The sequence below is a fragment of the Electrona antarctica genome (assembly GCF_951216825.1).
Source record: "Electrona antarctica genome assembly, chromosome: 6".
In the NCBI taxonomy this organism is placed as follows: domain Eukaryota; kingdom Metazoa; phylum Chordata; class Actinopteri; order Myctophiformes; family Myctophidae; genus Electrona; species Electrona antarctica.
This window is the reverse complement of record NC_136811.1, coordinates 45,986,956-46,007,275: the sequence shown is the minus strand read 5'-3', so window position 1 is coordinate 46,007,275 and position 20,320 is coordinate 45,986,956. Positions and strand designations below refer to the sequence as shown.

The following is a 20,320-nucleotide window of genomic DNA, read 5'->3' as shown; positions in this document are numbered from 1 at the left end:
GTGTGTGTGTGTGTGTGTGTGTGTGTACATGTGTGTGTGTGTGTGTGTGTGTGTGTGTGTGTGTACTGTGTGTGTGTGTGTGTGCGTGCGTGCGCGTGCGTGCGTGCGTGCGTGCGTGCGTGCGTGCGTGCATGATTTATTAGTAAGCAAATATTTATCTAAAATCGCATACATTTTTTGAAAATAGTAGATCTACAAGCTCACCTGTCACAACACACTGACTGGGCTTGTATATCAGTTATTTTCAATCAGCCTAAGCATAAAATCTAGGGCTTGAGTGGTAAATGACCATTAATTATAGTCCAATAACATATAGGCTATGCGATTCTGTAATGAGTAGCCATACTTTTACTTACATCAAAAGTATATTTTGATGCCAATACTTTGTAAGATTTTACCTTCAAGTCATTATTATTATTATTTCCCACAATCAGGGTACTTCATCCACCTCTAGTACAGTTACACTGTGATTATGTGGTGGTTGCAGTTGCACAGACACTAGTATAATAAGCAGTTGGCTAGCAGGTTTAATGGCACATGGAGGAGTTCCGTCATTATGTGGCAAAGCTGCTCTCTCAGCGAGATTCCGTCCTCCACTGACACATACACGTCTCTGCACTCATATTTATGGACATATGACATTTTCATATTGAGGACCCCCAAATTCATGTACTGTATATATTTGGCCATGGCAAGGACCCCCATCTGAAAAGCTTTTGTGCCAGGGACCCCTATAAGAGTCCCTGTATGCGTTTATTTAAAAAAAAAATGCTTTGAAAATAGCCACATTTAATAATGCTAAATTGGTTAAACTGATTGTGATGGTATAGTAACAAATTTTGTTGTGGACCCACTTTGAGAACCTCTGCTTTATAGAACATACAGTATCTCACTTGGATAGCTCTGCCCAAGATACCGTTTGCAATGTCTCCCTCTGCAGGTGCTTCTCTGAACTGTTTGATGCAAGAGTGTTCAACATGGTGTCTCACAAGACTTATGAAAACTACTTTTGTTTCAATTTAGACCATTCCTATCAGACTTTTAGGACTTTAGCTCCCTCTACTTTCAACAGTTCCTAGATATACCCCAACCCCATTTCGTTTCGGGTATAAACTTGTATTTGAACTTTTTGTGTGTTCTTCCCCGTAAAGGAATGCCCTACTTATAATACTAGTTGAAGTAGCACACCTGCAAGCTCCAAACGCGACGTAAATCGACATGCTTTGAGCTTGAGACCTGCCACTTTTTCTATTTTTGAAGTTGAATCCTTAAAAGTAACAGGTTTCCACCCGACAGAGACGATTTGTGTCTTAGAAAAAAAGAAAGAAAGAACCACCAAGACTCTGGTTTCTTCCATGCATGCACATTTTTATTTGTGTTACAGGGAATGTAACAGTCTGTATTTCACAGGTGGACATTTGCAATACTTAAGTTAAACGCCTGATTGTTGAACATACAGTACATTATGGCTGCCCATAACCATAAGGCATATTTGGCGGAAGATACAAATACAAATCTTAGCATTACTTATTTAGACAACACGTAAGCAGCACTCTCAGACATCGGAAATGTGCTGGACTCATGTAGCCTCTTTGGTGCAACATTTCATGTAAAATTATGTACAAAACATCAATACAAACACAAATGAAATACATTCCTTTGGCTAAAAAAACAATACAAAAGCCTCCGTGGAGGTGTTTGGCAGTAGAGAACCAGCTGTGACTCAGGATGTATGCAGTAGAGAGCGGCCGCTTGGGAAGCGGTTCGATCCCCGTCTCCTACTGGCTTCACGTTGAAGTGTCCTTGAGCAAGACAGACACCGACTAAACCCCTAACCACTCCCGAAGAGGGTGGTTCATTGCACTAGTGCTGTGTTACAAAAATATTATTTTCCAAGTATAAATCAGACTTAAGTAAAGTGAGTGTGTGCCTTCACCTATGAGGCTAGAAGTTTGAACAGGTGCTTCTGGGCACGGGGCTTAAAGCAAAAACAAATCTCAACAGAACATTTTTGTCAGGCCAAGTCCCGATATGTGATTTAGGAAACACCACACAGTACACACGCGCACATACAGTACACTAGCACTGTGTTTCCTAAACAGTATATACAGTATATAGAAATATGATGTTTAGGTATTGTCATTCTAAACTGTTGTTCCTACATACAGCCAACCATTTGAAATAATTGCAGACTTAGAGGCTTTAACCATTGGTTTTATCCAAGAACATTTAGCGTTTTATGGAAGATGCTTCTGAACATGTTTTCTATTTCTAGTTTGACCCATTCTAATAAAATCGTTTATCTTATAAAAACTACTGAAATCAGTCTTGGCGACTGAGAACTGACATGTAGGGCATTTATTTTGCGTCCTTCAAGCAAAATCGCAACTTGTCACATAGATGCCGGGAGTGGGACCGGGAGGGTTGGATGCACCTTAAAAAGTTCATGGTGGTCAATTTGATAATAAGACCAATCAGCTCTTCAGTCCCCTCCTTCGGGGTCCAACCTGGGACCACGCACCGCCTCCTCGCTGTGGTGGGAGGAGGAACCATCCGCCTCCCCGTGGATCTCAGTACCGTACAGCTCGTTGTCCACCATGGGCGGGCCATGGCTCGCAGGTCTGTTTGGCAGTGGAGGCGCCTGCTGAGACTGGGGCTTGTACGACTGGTAGACACCAACATTCACGTGCTCCGCATCGCCCCCCGTTGAGTGCGGCGGGCCGGGCGGGTCCGCGGTGGGGCCCGTGAAGGGCTGGTAGGTGTCCACCTCTCCATAGACTTCCATGTCCTCGTCGCCCTTCCTCAGCAGGTGCGTGTAGACGAGCTCGTCCTCGATGGAGGCGTAGACATGCGACTCGTTGTCTTCCCGTGACTTGGGGAAGCCGTTGGGCCCCGGAAGAAAGCTGGCGCCGTTAGGGTTGTAGATGGACACCTGGTGGTTCAACATTGTCTTCTTCTTCTTCCTGTTTAGTTATGAAGGATGAAAGTATTTACAGTGAACAGTATTACAGTACAGTGACAAATGTAAAAATCGCAACATCCTTGAAAACTAATAGATTCATGTACCCAAATAACAGAAATGATCTGTTTTCATTTACTGTTGATTAATTCTGAATTACTTGATTCAGAAAACCATATTCAGTATTTGTCAGGGGCAGATTTTAAAAGTTCCGAATTACAATACAAACCGAGACTCAGATTAATGTAGATAATCCAGTCTCAAACGTATGTACCAATGTAAGGTGGATGATCAACTCAGCTGTGCGGTTAACAGAAAACAATGCACTCTGCAGAGAGGCTAACCACCTGTTTTTCAATACCCACATGGGTCGTCGTTGATTATCCCTTACTTAAAGATGAGTGCCGTGATTTTTTAACCCCACTAAAACATGATCATCAAGTACTATGATTATACTAGGAGGAAGATTTTTTCCAAAGAAGTGTACAGAAAGGGTTAAAAGTATGATTTTATGTGGCCACACTGTTGTTGTTGTATGATAATGTGGGAGGGGTTAGGGTTATGATGACACTAAAATGACACTAAAATTGTGTTATTTCGATTGGGCCTTTTGACTCAAACTAGGCTTTCAGGAAGAAACAAAAAATACACAGGGAAGACATATTTGAATATTATAACCACACCTGGGGGTCTATTAGAATAATGTTAACTCCATAGATACATGCAAAACAGAAAAAGTACAAAAATCACGGCACTGGTTCAGGAAAAAGCTATAGCTGATGATTCACAAAACTGACTTTGATAAACATTCCTCATCAATAACAATAGCAAGTCTAGCGAGCCGATGATGACGCTCTCACCTGATCACCACACAGACCACTGCTAGTATAGCGATGGTAAGAACACACAGGACAGCCACCACGCTCAGGACGATGGTCAGGATCAGGTCTGGTTCGTTAAAAACAGGAACAAACAGACAACAGGTTTTGAAACTGTAGTAGTTCGTTTTGCAATTTGGTTTTGTGAACCACTTATATGCATTACTTTGTCGTACAATGTACAGCAAAAATAGCCAATATACAAGCTATATGCAATATAGCTATAGCAATATGGATGTCAGGTTTAAAGTGGTTCATCGTGCAGCGTTAGTGAGGGAACTTTAAAGTCACTAATTAACACCACCCTTCCTCCCTCCCTTCCCAGGTGAAATGTTCTCTCACTCTTGTTTTTCTGCAGGGTGATCTGGGAAATGACGCTGAACTGTCCCGACTCGGGCATGCAGTTGGACATGTTGAGGTAGAACGTCTCGTAGACGAGGACATCGGAGGTGGCCTCGTCCTCCCGCCGGCTATAGATCTCCTCGGGGGAGCTCAGGCCCCGCACCCCGATGTTAGTGTGCCGGTTGCCGCACTTGGGCCGACTGGCGTTGGCAAACTCGATGCTGGCTTCCATCTTGGCCGGCACCGAGACTATCCAAGCCACTGTGGAGTAGGGCTTCATGCCTGCCGGCCAGCTAGGAGTAGCCAAACGGGTGGTAACGCCTTTCTTGGGAGATACCGTGAATATGTACCTCTCTGTAAGAATGGCAGAGATACAAGAGACAAACAGAAATTAAAAAATGTATCGAGGCACTTCGATGAATGAAATGGCTTTTTGTGACAATATTGTGATGTATATCCTAGTGAAACAGGGACTAGGTCGATGTCTCAGCCAATCACAGTCCCAGCTAATCATCCCATACCCTCAGGCTATTAGCCTGGTGGAACCACTCCCCCTGCTGGACAACATTTGCATTCTGCCAGAAGGGAGAGTTTGGTCTCTCTCGGGCAGAGACGATTTACTCCGAACCAATTCTGGTCGGAGCGATATGCGGCTGTATGCGGCTACTAGAGGCGGGATGAACGCGAGACTTATGACATATTGAAGCTGTGCCACAGCGCAAATGTAAACACAACCTAACAAGACTACAACTAGAAATTTATATCATATTAATTAATTAATTAATATTAATTAATATCATATTTTTGTCCCGCTGCTTCCGGGTTCATCGTTTCTGCTTGAGAGAGCCCAGATGCAGGCAGGAGGAGGGAACTTGTGAACTCAATACTGCCGAATAAAAATATAAAATAAAAATATACAAAAAACACATACACAGGTTAATTAAGGTTTTTAGAAATGCAAAAGCAATCATGATCAATACATTTAGAGTCTGGTTGAAAATGTTTCATCAGTTTCAATATCTCACCAAAGATCTCCTCTTTGAAACGGGCATTTAGCAGCGACTGTGACGCCACCAGCTCCTTGCTCCCCGACCTGGAAACCACGACGGTCACGTTGCTGTTGATCTGCATCTTCTGCACGGGCCCCTGAGGGCAAAAATGGCCCACGGAAGTGCCATCGTCCTCGGAAATTTTGAGAATGGCGCTGTCGTTGCACCTGAGAAAGAATTATGGTAGAATGAACACCTTATAATTGTTATGTTTTTCAGCTTTTTTCCTCATGATTATGTTCTGAACTTCTGACCATCTGAATATGATAGAGTCAGGGCACACGCCTTGTATCTATTGTTTTTGGGTACGGCTTGGTCCCGTGAATATGATAGAGTCAGGGCACACGCCTTGTATCTATTGTTTCTGGGTACGGCTTGGTCCTCCCGTGACACAAGAGGTTCCTCTCCTATCTTTGTATATCGCCTCTGACGGGTGGAAACCTCATATGTCCAAAACTTTGGATTCAAATTCAAAAGTATCAAAAGTAGCAGATCGACAAGCTCGAATGATACTTTTGTATGATCAAGTAGGACATTCATTTACCAAACAAAAGTACAAATATAGAGAATATAAGAAGATTCTGCCCGACGGCAATGGAATACTCTCTTTCCCTGCACTCCCCCAAGACGCACTGCACCACCCTTAATGTTTAACCCATAGACCTGAAGCAGAGTCTACAAATGCCATCTAAAAGGTTTTATGACAAACGTATTCCGCTATATCAGCTCAAACATTGTATGTATTTGGTCTGCCCAGTGCCCATCTCAAAATATTTTTGTTCCATTAAGGACCACCAGCAGCAAAGATTTGAGTTAAAAATGTTCTCTATTCAAAAATAGCAGATCTACAATGTATATCTGCTATTTTTGAACAGCCAAAGTATAAAATATGGTTAAAGTGGTTAAATTAATTGTGACGCAGATACTTTCCCCGTTTTAATAGGTTTTTGTACTACTCCCATGAGCTGTATGTGGTGTACAATGCCATATCCACAGAAAGCATTTAATGACAAGAGCGCTTTGAACCTGATGTCCAGAGCGCTTGCACATAGCATTTATTGACACCTGCAATGTCTTACTTTGAACCTATCAACTGCTGCTGTGCTCAAAAGGTCCTGTCATTAGCGTTATCAAGACAAACAGCTTAGGTGAAACAACGTAAACACGGACATCTCATGGTTGGTTCTAAGGATTCAACATCAGGTCGTAAATGACTGGGTTGTCAGACCAACAGTGTCTAACTCCTCAAAAGGCATATTGTGACAAACGTCAACATGTGCCTTGAAGGGGCTTGATTGATACAGAATTCCTGGACACACCTCTGCTCAGGCAGAGACTGCCGCAGGCCACCGCCAGTGGAAGCAGACGGCCACATTTCCACAGTGCCGTGGAGCGGAGGGCGCAGGGTCCACGTCATGCTGCTCAGCGGGGCAGGAGGGCAGTTGCGTAGGTCAGGCACGGTCAGGGCGAAGGGGCTGGAGCATCCTCTGAGCTCAGGACATTCTGGAGAAATGACACACACACGCAGCAGTTGTTTTCAAACTGTTTGTGCCCACGGCACACCAATGGGCAAGTAAAAGAAGTCAAGGCACAGCTGTGCAAACTCACAACGTGTCACAATTGGTATTGTTATAGTGGAGAAATAATCGACCAACGTTACATTTCCAAATTTATTGTGGGCAGTGGGCATATTTTTTTATATGACACAAAGTACACTGATTGTAAATTAAAACAATAATAATTGCATGAGAATTAGGAAGCACATCCACTCTTATGATGCCCAGAGGCGGACTTACCATTGGGCTAGGGTGGGCTACAGCCCGGGGACCCCGTTGTTTTTTTGTTTTGTTTTTTATGATTTGAAATGGTAAAGTATTGCAATCCAATTCAAGTGAGATTTATGTTTAGTTATTGTACATTTAGAATTATGGTTAAAACATTGAGAGCTGCTGCTCAGACAGTGACGCTGTGTTGTGGGGTAGCTGTGGAAACCCCTGCCAATGTCGCTGTGCATGGCAGCCTGCATTCAGTGACTATAGTCTGTCTGTCTGCCTGCCTGCCTGCCTTTCTCTTTTGGGGGGGCTGGGTACCCCAAAATTATAGCGAAATTAGAACAAAATCCGGTCGCGCGGAAAAGCTGCGCGACCGGAAAAACAATGCCGTATTTTGTCCCAGGGGGGCCCTGAAATGTTGTCTAGCCCGGGGGCCCTTGGGAGCGTAAATCCTTCCCTGATGCCACAAGCAGTAAATGACAAAGCGGTCACTCTTCGATCTCGTGTGTGAATACATAAAGCTAAAAAGGTATATGAGTCATGGCAGAAGTTTGCAACGTTACTGTTATGTGTGCCACGAGTCACAAAAGTGGTCAACCACACCATGGAGCTGGTGATTTTGTGATACACACAGTTTGACACCTACAATACCAGATTTTTGGGTGCTGATGCCGATCCAGATTTCGGAGAGTCCTATACTACAGGCTATTACTGATTTGAAAAACATTAGGCTTACAATTATTTTATTAATAGTGTTTGTTCAGAAATGGGTCTCCTCATCTCTCCACTCTTTAGTGAACAGAAAATACATCTTCGGGTCAGGATACCAATTTTATCCCACCAAGGAGAGAGAACTCGTGCCACTGACCTTTGAGATCTGGTATTTTAGCGTAAATACCAGCACTCGTCGGCTGCATAATTGCAGATGTCTTCAAAAAGGTCCAATAATGGAGGGTATATATGAGTTACCTATGATTTGCCTGGCGATCACAAGGAGGTCTTCGGGGTGACAGTCCTGGAAGGACAGCCGAGCCCGCTGTCCTGCCGGGACACTGATCTTCCCCCGGGGGACAGAGTCCATCTGCATCTCACAGTCAGAGTCCGCTGTGGTCTTCTCAATGTTCAGAGAAAGGCCCTTCTTCTTGGTGAGATCAACGCTGCACTGCACTGCACACGACACAACAATCATACATCACAACGCTGCACTGCACTGCACACGACACAACAATCATACATCACAACAATGCACTGCACTGCACACGACACAACAATCATACATCACAACGCTGCACTGCACTGCACACGACACAACAATCATACATCACAACAATGCACTGCACTGCACACGACACAACAATCATACATCACAACAATGCACTGCACTGCACACGACACAACAATCATACATCACAACGCTGCACTGCACTGCACACGACACAACAATCATACATCACAACAATGCACTGCACTGCACACGACACAACAATCATACATCAGAGGGTTTTCCCCCACAGATGAAGGCCTGAAAATATGTGACGTCTGTATTGCTGCAACTATTCATTATGTTATAGATTATTCAATTACTTTTGCGATCTATGAAATATTCGACAAGTGTGTTTTTTTTTTATAATTCAATTTATATTTGTTATATATCAAGGAATCCTAAAAATGAAAATAGATTTTTATAATCGACTAAATCAATTACAATGGTTTATTTGACACTTTGTCATACATAGAAGAAATAAAAAGTATAGCTTGTAGATCTGCAATTTTGGGGAAAATATAGGTAATATTTTATTCAAAGCTAATATTTCTTGGCATTTTGACAGAGCAGTGAGGTGAGGTGTGTGTGTGTGTGTGTGTGTGTGTGTGTGTGTGTGTGTGTGTGTGTGTGTGTGTGTGTGTGTGTGTGTGTGTGTGTGTGTGTGTGTGTGTGTGTGTGTGTGTGCGCGCACGCACGTGTGTGTGTGTGTCTTGCATGAGGAAGCCCATCACTGCCAGCCAATTAGCACAGATTTGACATAAAGGAAGTGCATCCTTGAAACACTGCGTTCTATCGGTGATGACGCAATCCCCAAGCTCCCCTAAAGTTAACCAATGAGGGTTCATATCAAGGCCACGAGGCAATGTGTCATCATGACATCATCCTGTACACAGTGTTCTAACATGCAACGTTGTCATCAAGAGCATCTCAGTCAGCCCACACCAAAAATCCATGGCAGCTAAGATTTAGAAAAAGACACGTTTGGTGCTATGGTATATGTCACAGTATCTAAAATACATTAACCTGACCACTCATACTGTGTATTTAGAAAACATAGTATCTCCATTTTTTTATGTGTTTATCTGCTTGTTTTTTTCCCCCTAAATTAATTTATCGTTCATTTGTATGACAGTGTCACACATACAGAAAGTGAGAAATAAATAAATAAATAAGAAAAAAACAATTATAGCTAAAGTGTAGTGATGTGTTATGAGCTTGTAGATGTGCTATTATTGTTTTTGTCCACCTATAATCACATGCCCCAAATAGAGACTACAGGCTAAAAGTGGTTTAAGTGTGTCTGTGGGTTCTAAAAGTAATAACAAGCTTGTGACTAAATACTAACCGGCGGTATCCACTGGAACAGATTTTTTTTTTTCCATTTACTGAGAAGTGACGGTTTTGGACATGCAGCGACGATTTGTTTCCAACCAGCGGTGTAAAGTAATTACGTACATTTACTCAAGTACTTTATTTAAGTACACTTTTGAGGTACTTTCACTTTACTGGAGTATTTTCAATACTTTTACTTCTACTCCACTACATCTCAGAGGCAAATATTGTACTTTTACCCCACTACAATTATTTGACAACATCAGTTACTGGTTACTTCGTAGATTTTGATTATTATTATAAAACATACATACATTAACCACTTCAGCCATATATACATTTTGGCCATTTGAAAATAGCCAATCTACAAGCTCAAGATTTGTACACATTTTATACAATTGAAAACTCTGCAAAATTAGTAGTCAAGTACTTTCCCCTTTTGGTACCTTAAGTACATTTCGATGCCAATACTTTAAAATCTTTTTACTCTGAATACCAGACATTTACTTGTAAATGTCCACATTGTGGTATTGATACTTTTACTCAAGTTAAAGAATGTGAGTTCTTCCACCACTGAGCAACGACCACATGCTTTGCAAACCTGGGAAGCTCGTCCTGAGAGCAGAGACCTGGAAGTGGACAGAGAGTCCCGGGGAATAGGCGCGCTTCCTGTCCATGTCACAGTTGCTCAGGGTCAAGGAGAAGTTGCCCTGTATCTGCGTCGCCTGGCGGGCCGCGGGCTCCAGCACAGTCGCCCCTCTGCCTGCCGTCAGGTATTCCATGGCAGCCCGGCTCTTTCGACACCGGGGCTGCGTGTAGTTCATGAACCGAACGGCGGCGGTGTGTTTGGCCGCGACCCAAAAGTCCCACTCCATCACGGCGTCGTCTGGAAGACTGTCAGGGTAGTTTGGAGACAGCAGCTCCGAAGAGGAGGTCCCCTCTGGTAAAACCACCTGGATTCTGGCAAGTGCTTCGGGAGAGAATGAGGAAGTGAATGAAGACTGTCAGAACACGCTGGCTTAAGTCTTAAAGCAAGACAAGGTTAATCCACTGTATGTTTGATCACATCTACCAAGGGTGTGTCTTGTAAAAAAGAACTTGTAAACTACTAACTAACTTGTAGCCCGGCCCCTAACTACAAGTAGTTCCCAACGTGTTACAATGCAATGTGATTTCAGCTTGTAGACAGTCTACATTCCCCAAAAGGAAATGCATGTATTTAATTCTGTCTAACCAGAAGCAGGGATAAAACATATCAATATCCCATAACGAAGGTGGCTATAAATAATTATTTGCGAGAACAATGTGTCATAGACACATGGGAGTGGAACATTTTAGAAACTTACATTTGATTTTCTCCCCAACGGACACAGGAAACAGTGCAGCTTGCAGTTTCTGCTTGGCCGGCACTTTCAGAGAAAACCGGCCCTGATTTTGCACCTGAGCCCCACGGACGGCTCCGTCTCTGCAGTAGGTCCCGATCGCCACCTGCCCGGACGTCTGGAAGGCCTCCAGGGTGTACGTGTGTTTGTCCGGACAGCTCCCACTGGGCTCAATCTGCCTGAGGCCCGTCTTGGTGAAGTCTATTCGGAACACCGGGACCGTGGAGGAGGCGGCCGTCAGGTTCCAGGTGAAGGTGCGGTCGAAATCCGACAGAGGAAGGGAACCCGGTGACTCAATCAGGACGATCCCATCACAGAGCTTCGTGGTGCACTCTGTGAAAAGCAGGTACAGTAATAGTGGTCACGCATTGTGAGCTTGAATATATGAAAAATATACTTTTGTGTGACATTCCAATGACAAAGAAGCAGGGGATACATTTTTGGCAAAAGAAAACATGAAGCAAAAATACACAAAATTAAACAATTGTAGAAAGCACAAAATTGATACTGTATATCAAACAATTTAGGTATATATATATACCTATTAAGTAGGAGTTATAATAATTAATATAACTATTAAGCACGTGAATCGCAGCATCCATATTCAAAGAGAACATTGGCCAAGAATAGCCACATGTCACAACGTGATGCATTGTAAGCTTAGAAACCGGCTGTTTTTGGCATCGAGATTTGGCGTTGACGTAAAATAGCGGTCCAAGTACAGAGTCGACTCAGGTCCAGTTTACAAGTCAAGAGGGTTGAAGTGGTTAGTGTCGCAGCTTCCCGACAGGAAGAAACCACCTAACTCCAAAATGTTCATTTTTCAAACAATGAAAAATATAAATTGTTCAGGAAATGAAGAAAACCTTATATTTTGAAAACAAAGCAATACTGCCTCATCAAAGTTGGTGTTGTGACTTTATATGTTGTCAATTACTTGCATGAGAGGGGGAGAGGTGGTAGAGTTTGCTGTTCTAGCAGACAGTTTGAGGGTCCAATGGAGTTAAAAGGTTTTGTTCAAAGCACTTTTCATTTTCACTTTCCATTGGTTCAATATTTCTTTAACCAACACACAGACGTAAAGGGTGTTCAATAGCACAGATTTATGCAAAAAAGAAAATCAAAAACCTCAAAAATTGAGTTAGGTGGTTTCCTCCCGACAGCAACGATGCTATAAATGCTGAATAATTTTATTATTTTTCTTTTTTTAAATACACATCAATTTGGAGGTCCTTGGCACAAGAAAAGTTTGAGAACCACAAGTTTAGAAGGCATTCAAGTAGAATCAGCCTCGGGTTTTAATAAACACTTACTTATGAATCTTAGAATGTACACGCTGAATACATCCTGAGGACTGGAACAGTTGAACTCCAGAGAGGCAGCGCCGGCGTCACTTAAGCGCACAGAAGCACCACATTGTCGAGAGCGGCCCTGATCGGCACACACGACACATGCTGACCCTCTGATCTTATTACTGAAGAAGACTGTAGAGCCCCTATCAGGGCTGATGGTCAACTTCTGGACTCCTGGAGGGAGAACAAAGGAGGGGAGAAAATACTTTTTATGAAGTTAATTTCATTTTCTCTAAATGTTGCAATGCCACAACATGTTATGACTAGGGGAGGCAGTACCCTGGAGGCAAGAAAACTGGGCTCAGAACGTTTCCTCACTGGTTCTCAATTTGTAGTTATCAGGCCGTTCTCTCGTAGCCTGCGGCTTTTATTGGGAAAAAATCGGTTTGAGGGAAAGGAAGTTCCAGATTGAGGGTTCCGGCCTGATTACTACAAAACAATGACTACAACATGACGTAACGATTATCATCTGCTCCCGACCGGATCATAAACCCAAAAAGGAATGCTGCCCAGGCTAATACAGACCCATAAGGGTCCATTTGGGTCCCTGGTGGTCCCTGAACCTGACATTGAGAACCAGTGGGCTATATCAATTCCTATCAGCTGGGAAAATCTGAGTAGAAAATCTGAACAACAGTTGACTTTGAACCGCTATTGCTGAGGTGCCTTTGAATTAAAGTTTGAGCAAGTCACTTGAACCTTAGCACGCTGCATCCCTGTTCTGGGATTGACATACAGTATAGGCGAACATTCTGTGAAAGCTGATCTACAAGTTCACGCTTAATTGACCTGGGAAACCATGGTCAATTAAGTGATTGAGCCAGTGATGTGTTTTCTTTTGATATTAATATAAATGTCATGATATAATGGTTGCTTAACCCCCAATAGTCCAGTGTACAGTAGCTGATAAGTAGGCCTAGCTGATTAATGGCCAACAGCAGACATTTGACCTATCCAATTCTTATTTAGGACAGTGTCAACTATAACCCCAAGATTCTTTGCCTGAATTCATGGGCCAACATGAGGAAAGACTGAGAGCTCTGTGTGAGCTTTCAAGCCATCATTTGACATCCAACAATGTGTGTTGGAGATACAGTTTGATTTAGGGGGGCAGGGGGGTTGTATTCGCTCTGGCCTTTAACAAGTTCAGCATCAGAAGATCTTCCCTGATTATATTAACGTCCAAAAGGTTTAAACGTTAGTCGTTTTTGTATACTAGCACCTAAAAAAAAGGCTTAAAATGTATGTGCTGCTCTAGTGTCCTCTCTTCCTTCTGTCCAAAAGGTATGTTTGGTAGTGCTGTTGTGTTGTAACAAGCTACTGACTGCGCTGAGAGCTGAATGTGACACAGCCTGGCTTCACTCCCTCTATGACTAATAAGCCTTTACCTCCTGAACAAACAGGCCTGAACACACACACACACACACACACACACACACACACACACACACACACACACACTAACACAAGCAACTAATTTGCAAGACAGTTTACATAAAGTATATTTCTCTCCCTCACCCCCCCCCCCCCCCCCCCCCCCCCCCCCCACACACACACACACAATTGTATATCATCATTTGTTCCTCTGAAACTGTCATGTTCCATAGGCATTTAAAAAGCAAAAATATAGCATTTCATATAGTAATAAACATATATGAACACTCTTGTAGCTACTGATACTGTATAATTAAATAACTAAACACTTCCTATGGGTAGATTGTGTTTTGTTTCATTTTTGGTTCCATTTCAGTTATTTTGTGTTAGTACAGCTTGTTTTCCTGTAAAGAGGATGACTCATATAGCGTACGTGTTTCACTGCCTTTCACACAAGACACTAACATTCTTATTTAGCCATTCACATACTCATAAGACTGACAGTCATATTTCTTTTTCCGAAGGTAAAGCTAGAATTAGACCAGCTGTAACATGTTTCATGGGGTAAAGAACAGGCCTGGTACATGATATTATCTATTTATTATTTACTAATACATCCACACATTCATCATTCAAGCCAATCATCTTCAGCAGTGGTTCTCAAAGTGGGGCCCAGGGCCAGGGACACCCAGCGGTCCTGGAGGGGCCTTCCAGGGGGTCCCCGCTCCCCATCCAGCTAAATTATACCAAATGGACCCTACATACAGTAGGTCTGTAACTCTGAACTAAACGCTCTGGCTATACCTACAAATTCATCAAAAGCGTGGCATACAAATGAATGTCCAATTTGTACACTCTCAGAGTTCAATAACTGAGGATTTGACAGAGCAGAGCTCTTAAGAATACTGTACAATAATAATAATACTATAATACTAATACTACTCCGTCAGCTAAAACCAATCAAACAGGGGTCCTTGAGATAAAAACGCCACTTATTCAGCACAAACACGCATAGGTTGATTAAGGATAGCGTTTCCCAAAGGTTAAATAGCATTTGTTTTGATTTGTAAACATTACCAGCTAAGTGTGCCCAAAAAAGGGCCTAATCATATATTCTAGCTAAATGCCACATATCAAAACGAAACAATTTATATACACCCAACGGCTGTGTAATTGATTTAGCGGATCAGCGATCTGATCAACAGGTTAGAACAATACAGAGATCACTTACCTGATACACTCAAGGCGGAGAATGCAAATAAACAAATCTGCAGAGCAACTCTGACTACTGATGCTGCGGGCATACTGTCCTTGGAGAAACGCGAAAACAATAAACACGTGAATAGATTAGATTGATCCTGAGCCGTGCATCATATGTTTTATGTCTTATTATCATCACCCAGCTCATAAAAGTGAGATCTGGCCGTTTAGTGATACAGTAGAGACATGCAGCGGTGCTTCCTGACTGTAGGCCTACTATGATATTTCGTTTAGGTGTAGGCCTTAACTCCTCCTCCTGACGCAGGTAAAGGCGTGGCTCCATAGAATAAAAAATGCGTGGCTCAGAGTCATAGATATATGGCTCAGACCAGAGGGCCATTTGATGATGTGTGAATGTGATGAATTGATGATGCGCGTGTGTGTGTGCTGATGCGCGTGTGCTGATGCGCGCGTGTGTGTGCGTGCGCGTGCGCGCACGCACGCACACACACACACACACACACACACACACACACACACACACACACACACACACACACACCATGTAGGGAACCAAACACTGAATACACAAGGAATATAGGCTATACTAGTGTACAGTGTAGGCTACTGTAAGCTCAAGAAGAAATTATGCAGGTGGGTTCAGTGTGCTGTTGTGATTAGTCAGGATGATTGATTGTAATTTGTAAACACAGCCCTGCCCAGATAATAGTATACTATGTCAAACACACATGGGCACTGTCAGCATGTAGGTCATGATGCAACTGGCTGGCTCATATAGCAATTTAATGGCATAAATAATGAAAGTACAAGTGGGCCTATATGTAAACCATATGCTGGCATGTCTATTGTCTAGCCTATTTTAAGCAGAAAACTGACTGATAAATGTGTGTAGCCAATTTATTGGTTGTATTGATTGATCATTTCTATAAGAAAATGTGTCAGTTTCCCCTTGCTTTATAAAGCTGCGGCTATTGTCCAGCTATCTAAACTGTCCAGCAGCACAAACAACAGGGATAGGATTGGGGAGAGGAGGCTGGATGCTATCCTGATGAACCCCTCTCTGATGAGCTATAGTAGAGTTGAGGAGAACATTCAAGAAAAAAATAACTTCCACTTGGCAACCCCATTTTGGGCATGTCCTTTTGTAAACATAAAAAAAAGACGAAGAAGAAAAAAGTACATTTCTTATTTTTATTTTCTTGCAAAACCAGCCTATTCACGAGCTCACAATGCATATTGTATCGCAAATGTGTAATCATCTGTTGTACAAGAAGGGCTGATCTCAGCCTTTGTCACACATATAAGAATTAAGAAGGAGTGGAAAACAGGTTGGGAAGCCACTGAACTAAATCAATACTGCTGGAAAGCTTTTGCAGGAAGGGAGAAATGTTTACTTCTATGCTGTCCTCGTTTACGGCACGTGACTGCTGATGGATGGAGAGATGGAGTTATTTGATTAGGTGGGTAATACCATTATCAGTGGAATAAATGATGTGTAGAGACATAATGGATCCTAGTGTAGCCAGCTAAGTTAGTTAAAGACAGTTAAGTAATCTACCAGAAAATAATGAGCAGGAACTAATAGGATAATACTACAAAAAAAAAACTATTGTTTTTAAAGGTGCAGTAAGTTATTATTATAAGTATTGAAATGGCTATATATTCCGATAGATATCATTGAGTGTTTGTTCAGTTACCGTTGATAGTTTTTCCACCACTGGTGCATAATGCATGTATCCAGTATCCACTTTTATGCACAGAGAAATGGAAATGTGTCTTGTTCAGTTGCAGCATGCATGCATCCCAGAGGTACACACGCACACACACACACACACACACACACACACACACACACACACACACACACACACACACACACACACACACACACACACACACACACACACACACACACACACACACACACACGCACACACAGATGTGTCCATTGTTATTGTACTGAGATTTGTTTTTCATCAAACTGGACAGAAGCTAGAGCCTATATCTATGTGACAGCTAGTTTTAAATTGTCTGCCATTCATGACTGTGTCTATAACTACTCTCCTACTGTAGGAGAGAAATGCACAGAACTGGAGAATTGGAATGGAGGGGTCCCTTTTACTTAAAAAACGGCAACCTCAGGTGTTGTTACAGTACATATACCGTAGTACGATAGTGTAAACTGCTTTGTTTTCAAATGGATAATGATATAAATGTATCCTGCACCAGGTCCATGATATCCTTTGAACTGAGGGTTGCATCTGCAAATTCCTGCAGGTCTCATTTGAATTACAAATCATCCAAAGTGGCACAGAACAGGTCAGACCCAATGTAATAAGACTATAAACATTTTATTTTCTTTGTAGCAAGGGTAACATAAATACAAATCAGCACTTATATTGAACTTTACTTTATAAATCTAACAATATAAACTTTTGCAACTGCCGTAAACATCTATTTTTGAGAATATACTGAAAAGTTTACGTTTACTATATATGAACCTGACTATAGGCCACACGTAGCCATACTTTCACACACCTTGAATAGTGTGTTCTGTGTAAAGGACCTACACATAGGATAAGGCAAAACAAAACAAATCTAGAAATATTAAAAACTAATACAAACACTGCTTTAAGGAAAAGGGTGTGCACAACTCACACTGACCTTGTCTATAGGAAGGTCTTCTACATGGCTATAGAAAAACAAACACTAGACATCTTAAGTAAGAGCTGAGCAGCTGGCCCCATTACAGATCTCAAAAGGTTATAGGCTATGACTCTTAGCTTTACGGCTGGGCAATGTGACTTCAAATCAATATCACAATCAATTCAAACTTTTGCCTGTGATAAGTGATAATAGCCGATTTACAAGTCACCATACGACTCATTGTGAGCTTGTAGACTATTTCTGTTTTCACTATTTTCACTATTTGAAAAAGTCCTTGTTCCCAAGGAGGCAAACCCCCAAAGCAAAAAAAAAAGAAGAAATCACACCTGTGTGAACTGAGCGGTGCAGGCTGCTCAACAACACTGCTGGTTGACTGCAGTTATTAACAGCGCCACTTTAGGTCACCCAGCGGTATTGCAGCTGTCCGTTCTCTAAACAGACAGACAGATAGACATACACATGCGGCCAGTCATTGGAGCAGTTAGACACAGCTAAAAAAACCACTGTATAATAATGCAAAAGAATATAGTATTAATGCCTTCAAACATTTTAAAACATATTTTACAACTTTTGTTAAATAAACCAAAATCGTGCAGACTACTTTGAGTAAAACATTCTTCCTCAGGCAGCAATTTTGTACTTTTGTACTAATCTACTCGGTACAATTTTGTACCGAGTAGATTGTACGATTTTAAACCATTGTGTGTTCGTTTTCCTAAACAAAAGTTATACAAATATCTGGCATTAAAACTATTATTCTGCATTATACATTCTGCATTATATGGTCTCTCTCAGTTGTTTTTTTGCACTAGTTGTGTATATGCCACCATTGTAGAATGAAGCATAATGTAGGGTTCTAATCAGTTTAGTAGATTATAAAAAAAACTATCTATTAGATATTTCTCATGTTGATTCTTTGACATATAAAAAAAATAATTATTAAAAAAACCTGCTTCACGATTATTCGATTAACCTACACGAGCAAGATTGTGAGTTAGGAATTGGTTCTAAATGTCGGTATGGATATATTTTCGGTTACGGGCCCAGCCCTACTCTTCACCAATTTGGCCTAAAGGGGAACTCTACACTACAGGGTAGGTTTAAGTTAACATATGTTTGAACAAAACACTTTCAACGTGTTCTCCATTCCAAACTCTCTCTCACACACACGCACACGTGCGCGTGCGCGCGCGCACACACACACACACACACACACACACACACACACACACACACACACACACACACACACACACACACACACACATGAACTTGAATGGCTACAGATAGTATAGGCAGTGGTGGAAAGTAACAAAGTAAGCGCTTACTCAGGTACTATAGTCTAGGTACAGCTTTGAGGTGGTTTTACATTACTTGAGTAATTAAAAAAGGCCTACTTCTACTCCATGTCAGAGGCAAATATTGTACTTTTTATTCCACTACAATTATTATTGAAACCTTTTTTTTTCTTGTAAATATGAATACAAACCCCATATTCTAGCCTACTTCAGCTATTCGAAAATAGCCCTCGGTCGACACACTTGTGACATGTGTGACATTCGAAATATCTCACTTTTATGTTTTGCATTTTATATAGGCAACTTAAAGTAATTAATTTCAATACTATTGTAGGCTACTTTTAATGAAGTAAATATTTGAATTCAGGTCACTTGTAACAGAGTATTTTCTACATTGTGGTATTGCTACTTCTACTTAAGTAACACATCCGGGCAATTATTCCACCACCACCACGAGTACAGGCAGCAAGGCTTATTATTTCCAGGTTAAAGAACTTTTAAGTCATTCTTATAAATTATCTCGGCCGTCTCTGCTCCATCCCGTTGGGCAGAAACCCTGCAATGATCGGGACCGGCCATATGAGGGCAGCAACGCTCCACACGATGATGACCAGAGTCATGAAACAAGCCACCAGAGTTGACTCGATGGGCTTGCGGTTCAGCCTCCAACTTTTGTCCCCCTTCAGCTCATCCAGGCTGAAGTCCACGCAGCAGAAGTTGACCGCGTCTCCGCTCTGTTGCTGGCCCCTCGACCGGCCCTGCTGACCGAACCGGCGGTACCGCGACAAGCCGCAGCCCACGCACAGCCTCAGCTCCTGCTGGCCGCCCGTGACCCCCAGGTGCTCGATGAGCACGGGCGACAGCGCCCTGTTGAACGACGCGGAGAAGAAAGCCCTGCCGTGGTTGTTGGTGGTGTACACGAGCACGTCGCACTGGAAGCCGAAGCTGGCGTCCCAGCGAGCCACCAGCGAGGTGGGCAGCAGTCTGTGCACGCTGACGTTGCACTGCAGCAGCGCGCTGTCGGACGATGCCGCCGCCGACGCCTCGCTGTCCTCCACGGACCTCTTGGAGTAGCGCACGTCCACCTCCAGGTCGGCGCGGTGCAGGAACGTGTTGGCGGCGGACGAGTTGATGATGGGCGGCAGGAGCAGGTCCTCGTCGCTCCAGCCATGGCATCGCTGGAGAAGCAGCGCCGCCGACGCGGCCAGAGCCACCACCACCAGCACGGTGGATGAAGAGTTGTTCAGCATGGCACAGCCTGGTGCGTCTCTCCTGCTCGCATGTTGATCTCTGTGTTGTATGTGCGTGTGCGTGTGTGTGTGTGCGTGGGGGTGGAGCGTGCGTGGTGGCACTGACAGGCAGGCGGGCTGACGACGGACGGACAGTCGTGGGGCGTAGGCTAGAATGTTTGAAAATGTCCCTCGCGATTC

At 42.8% G+C, this 20,320-nt stretch overlaps 3 protein-coding genes across 5 annotated transcripts in view; all 3 read right to left on the bottom strand.

Moving 5' to 3' along the window:
* Positions 1-20,320, bottom strand: part of LOC306924515 (uncharacterized protein) — a 143,073-nt gene that overhangs the window by 107,862 nt on the left and 14,891 nt on the right. The window lies entirely within an intron of this gene.
* Positions 1,354-20,320, bottom strand: part of cdcp1a (CUB domain containing protein 1a) — a 33,617-nt gene continuing 14,650 nt past the window's right edge. For 2 of the 3 annotated variants that reach the window (XM_079503052.1, XM_079503053.1), the window contains exons 2-10: positions 12,292-12,504; positions 10,943-11,311; positions 10,198-10,566; positions 7,970-8,167; positions 6,548-6,731; positions 5,205-5,395; positions 4,180-4,533; positions 3,820-3,907; positions 1,354-2,963 (exon numbers count right to left, since the gene is read on the bottom strand). In XM_079503052.1, coding sequence (XP_079359178.1) covers positions 2,483-2,963; positions 3,820-3,907; positions 4,180-4,533; positions 5,205-5,395; positions 6,548-6,731; positions 7,970-8,167; positions 10,198-10,566; positions 10,943-11,311; positions 12,292-12,504 — 2,447 coding nt within the window. In that variant the 3' untranslated portion in view covers positions 1,354-2,482. Of the gene's footprint in view, positions 2,964-3,819; positions 3,908-4,179; positions 4,534-5,204; positions 5,396-6,547; positions 6,732-7,969; positions 8,168-10,197; positions 10,567-10,942; positions 11,312-12,291; positions 12,505-14,935; positions 15,015-17,918; positions 18,229-20,320 lie in introns of those variants that run through there. The other variant, XM_079503051.1, reaches the window with a different exon arrangement.
* Positions 19,406-20,140, bottom strand: tmem158 (transmembrane protein 158; the record flags this gene model as incomplete). The annotated part of the gene is made up of 1 exon (XM_079502871.1): positions 19,406-20,140. The coding sequence occupies one exon, from the start codon at positions 20,138-20,140 to the stop codon at positions 19,406-19,408; it is 735 nt and encodes a 244-aa protein (XP_079358997.1).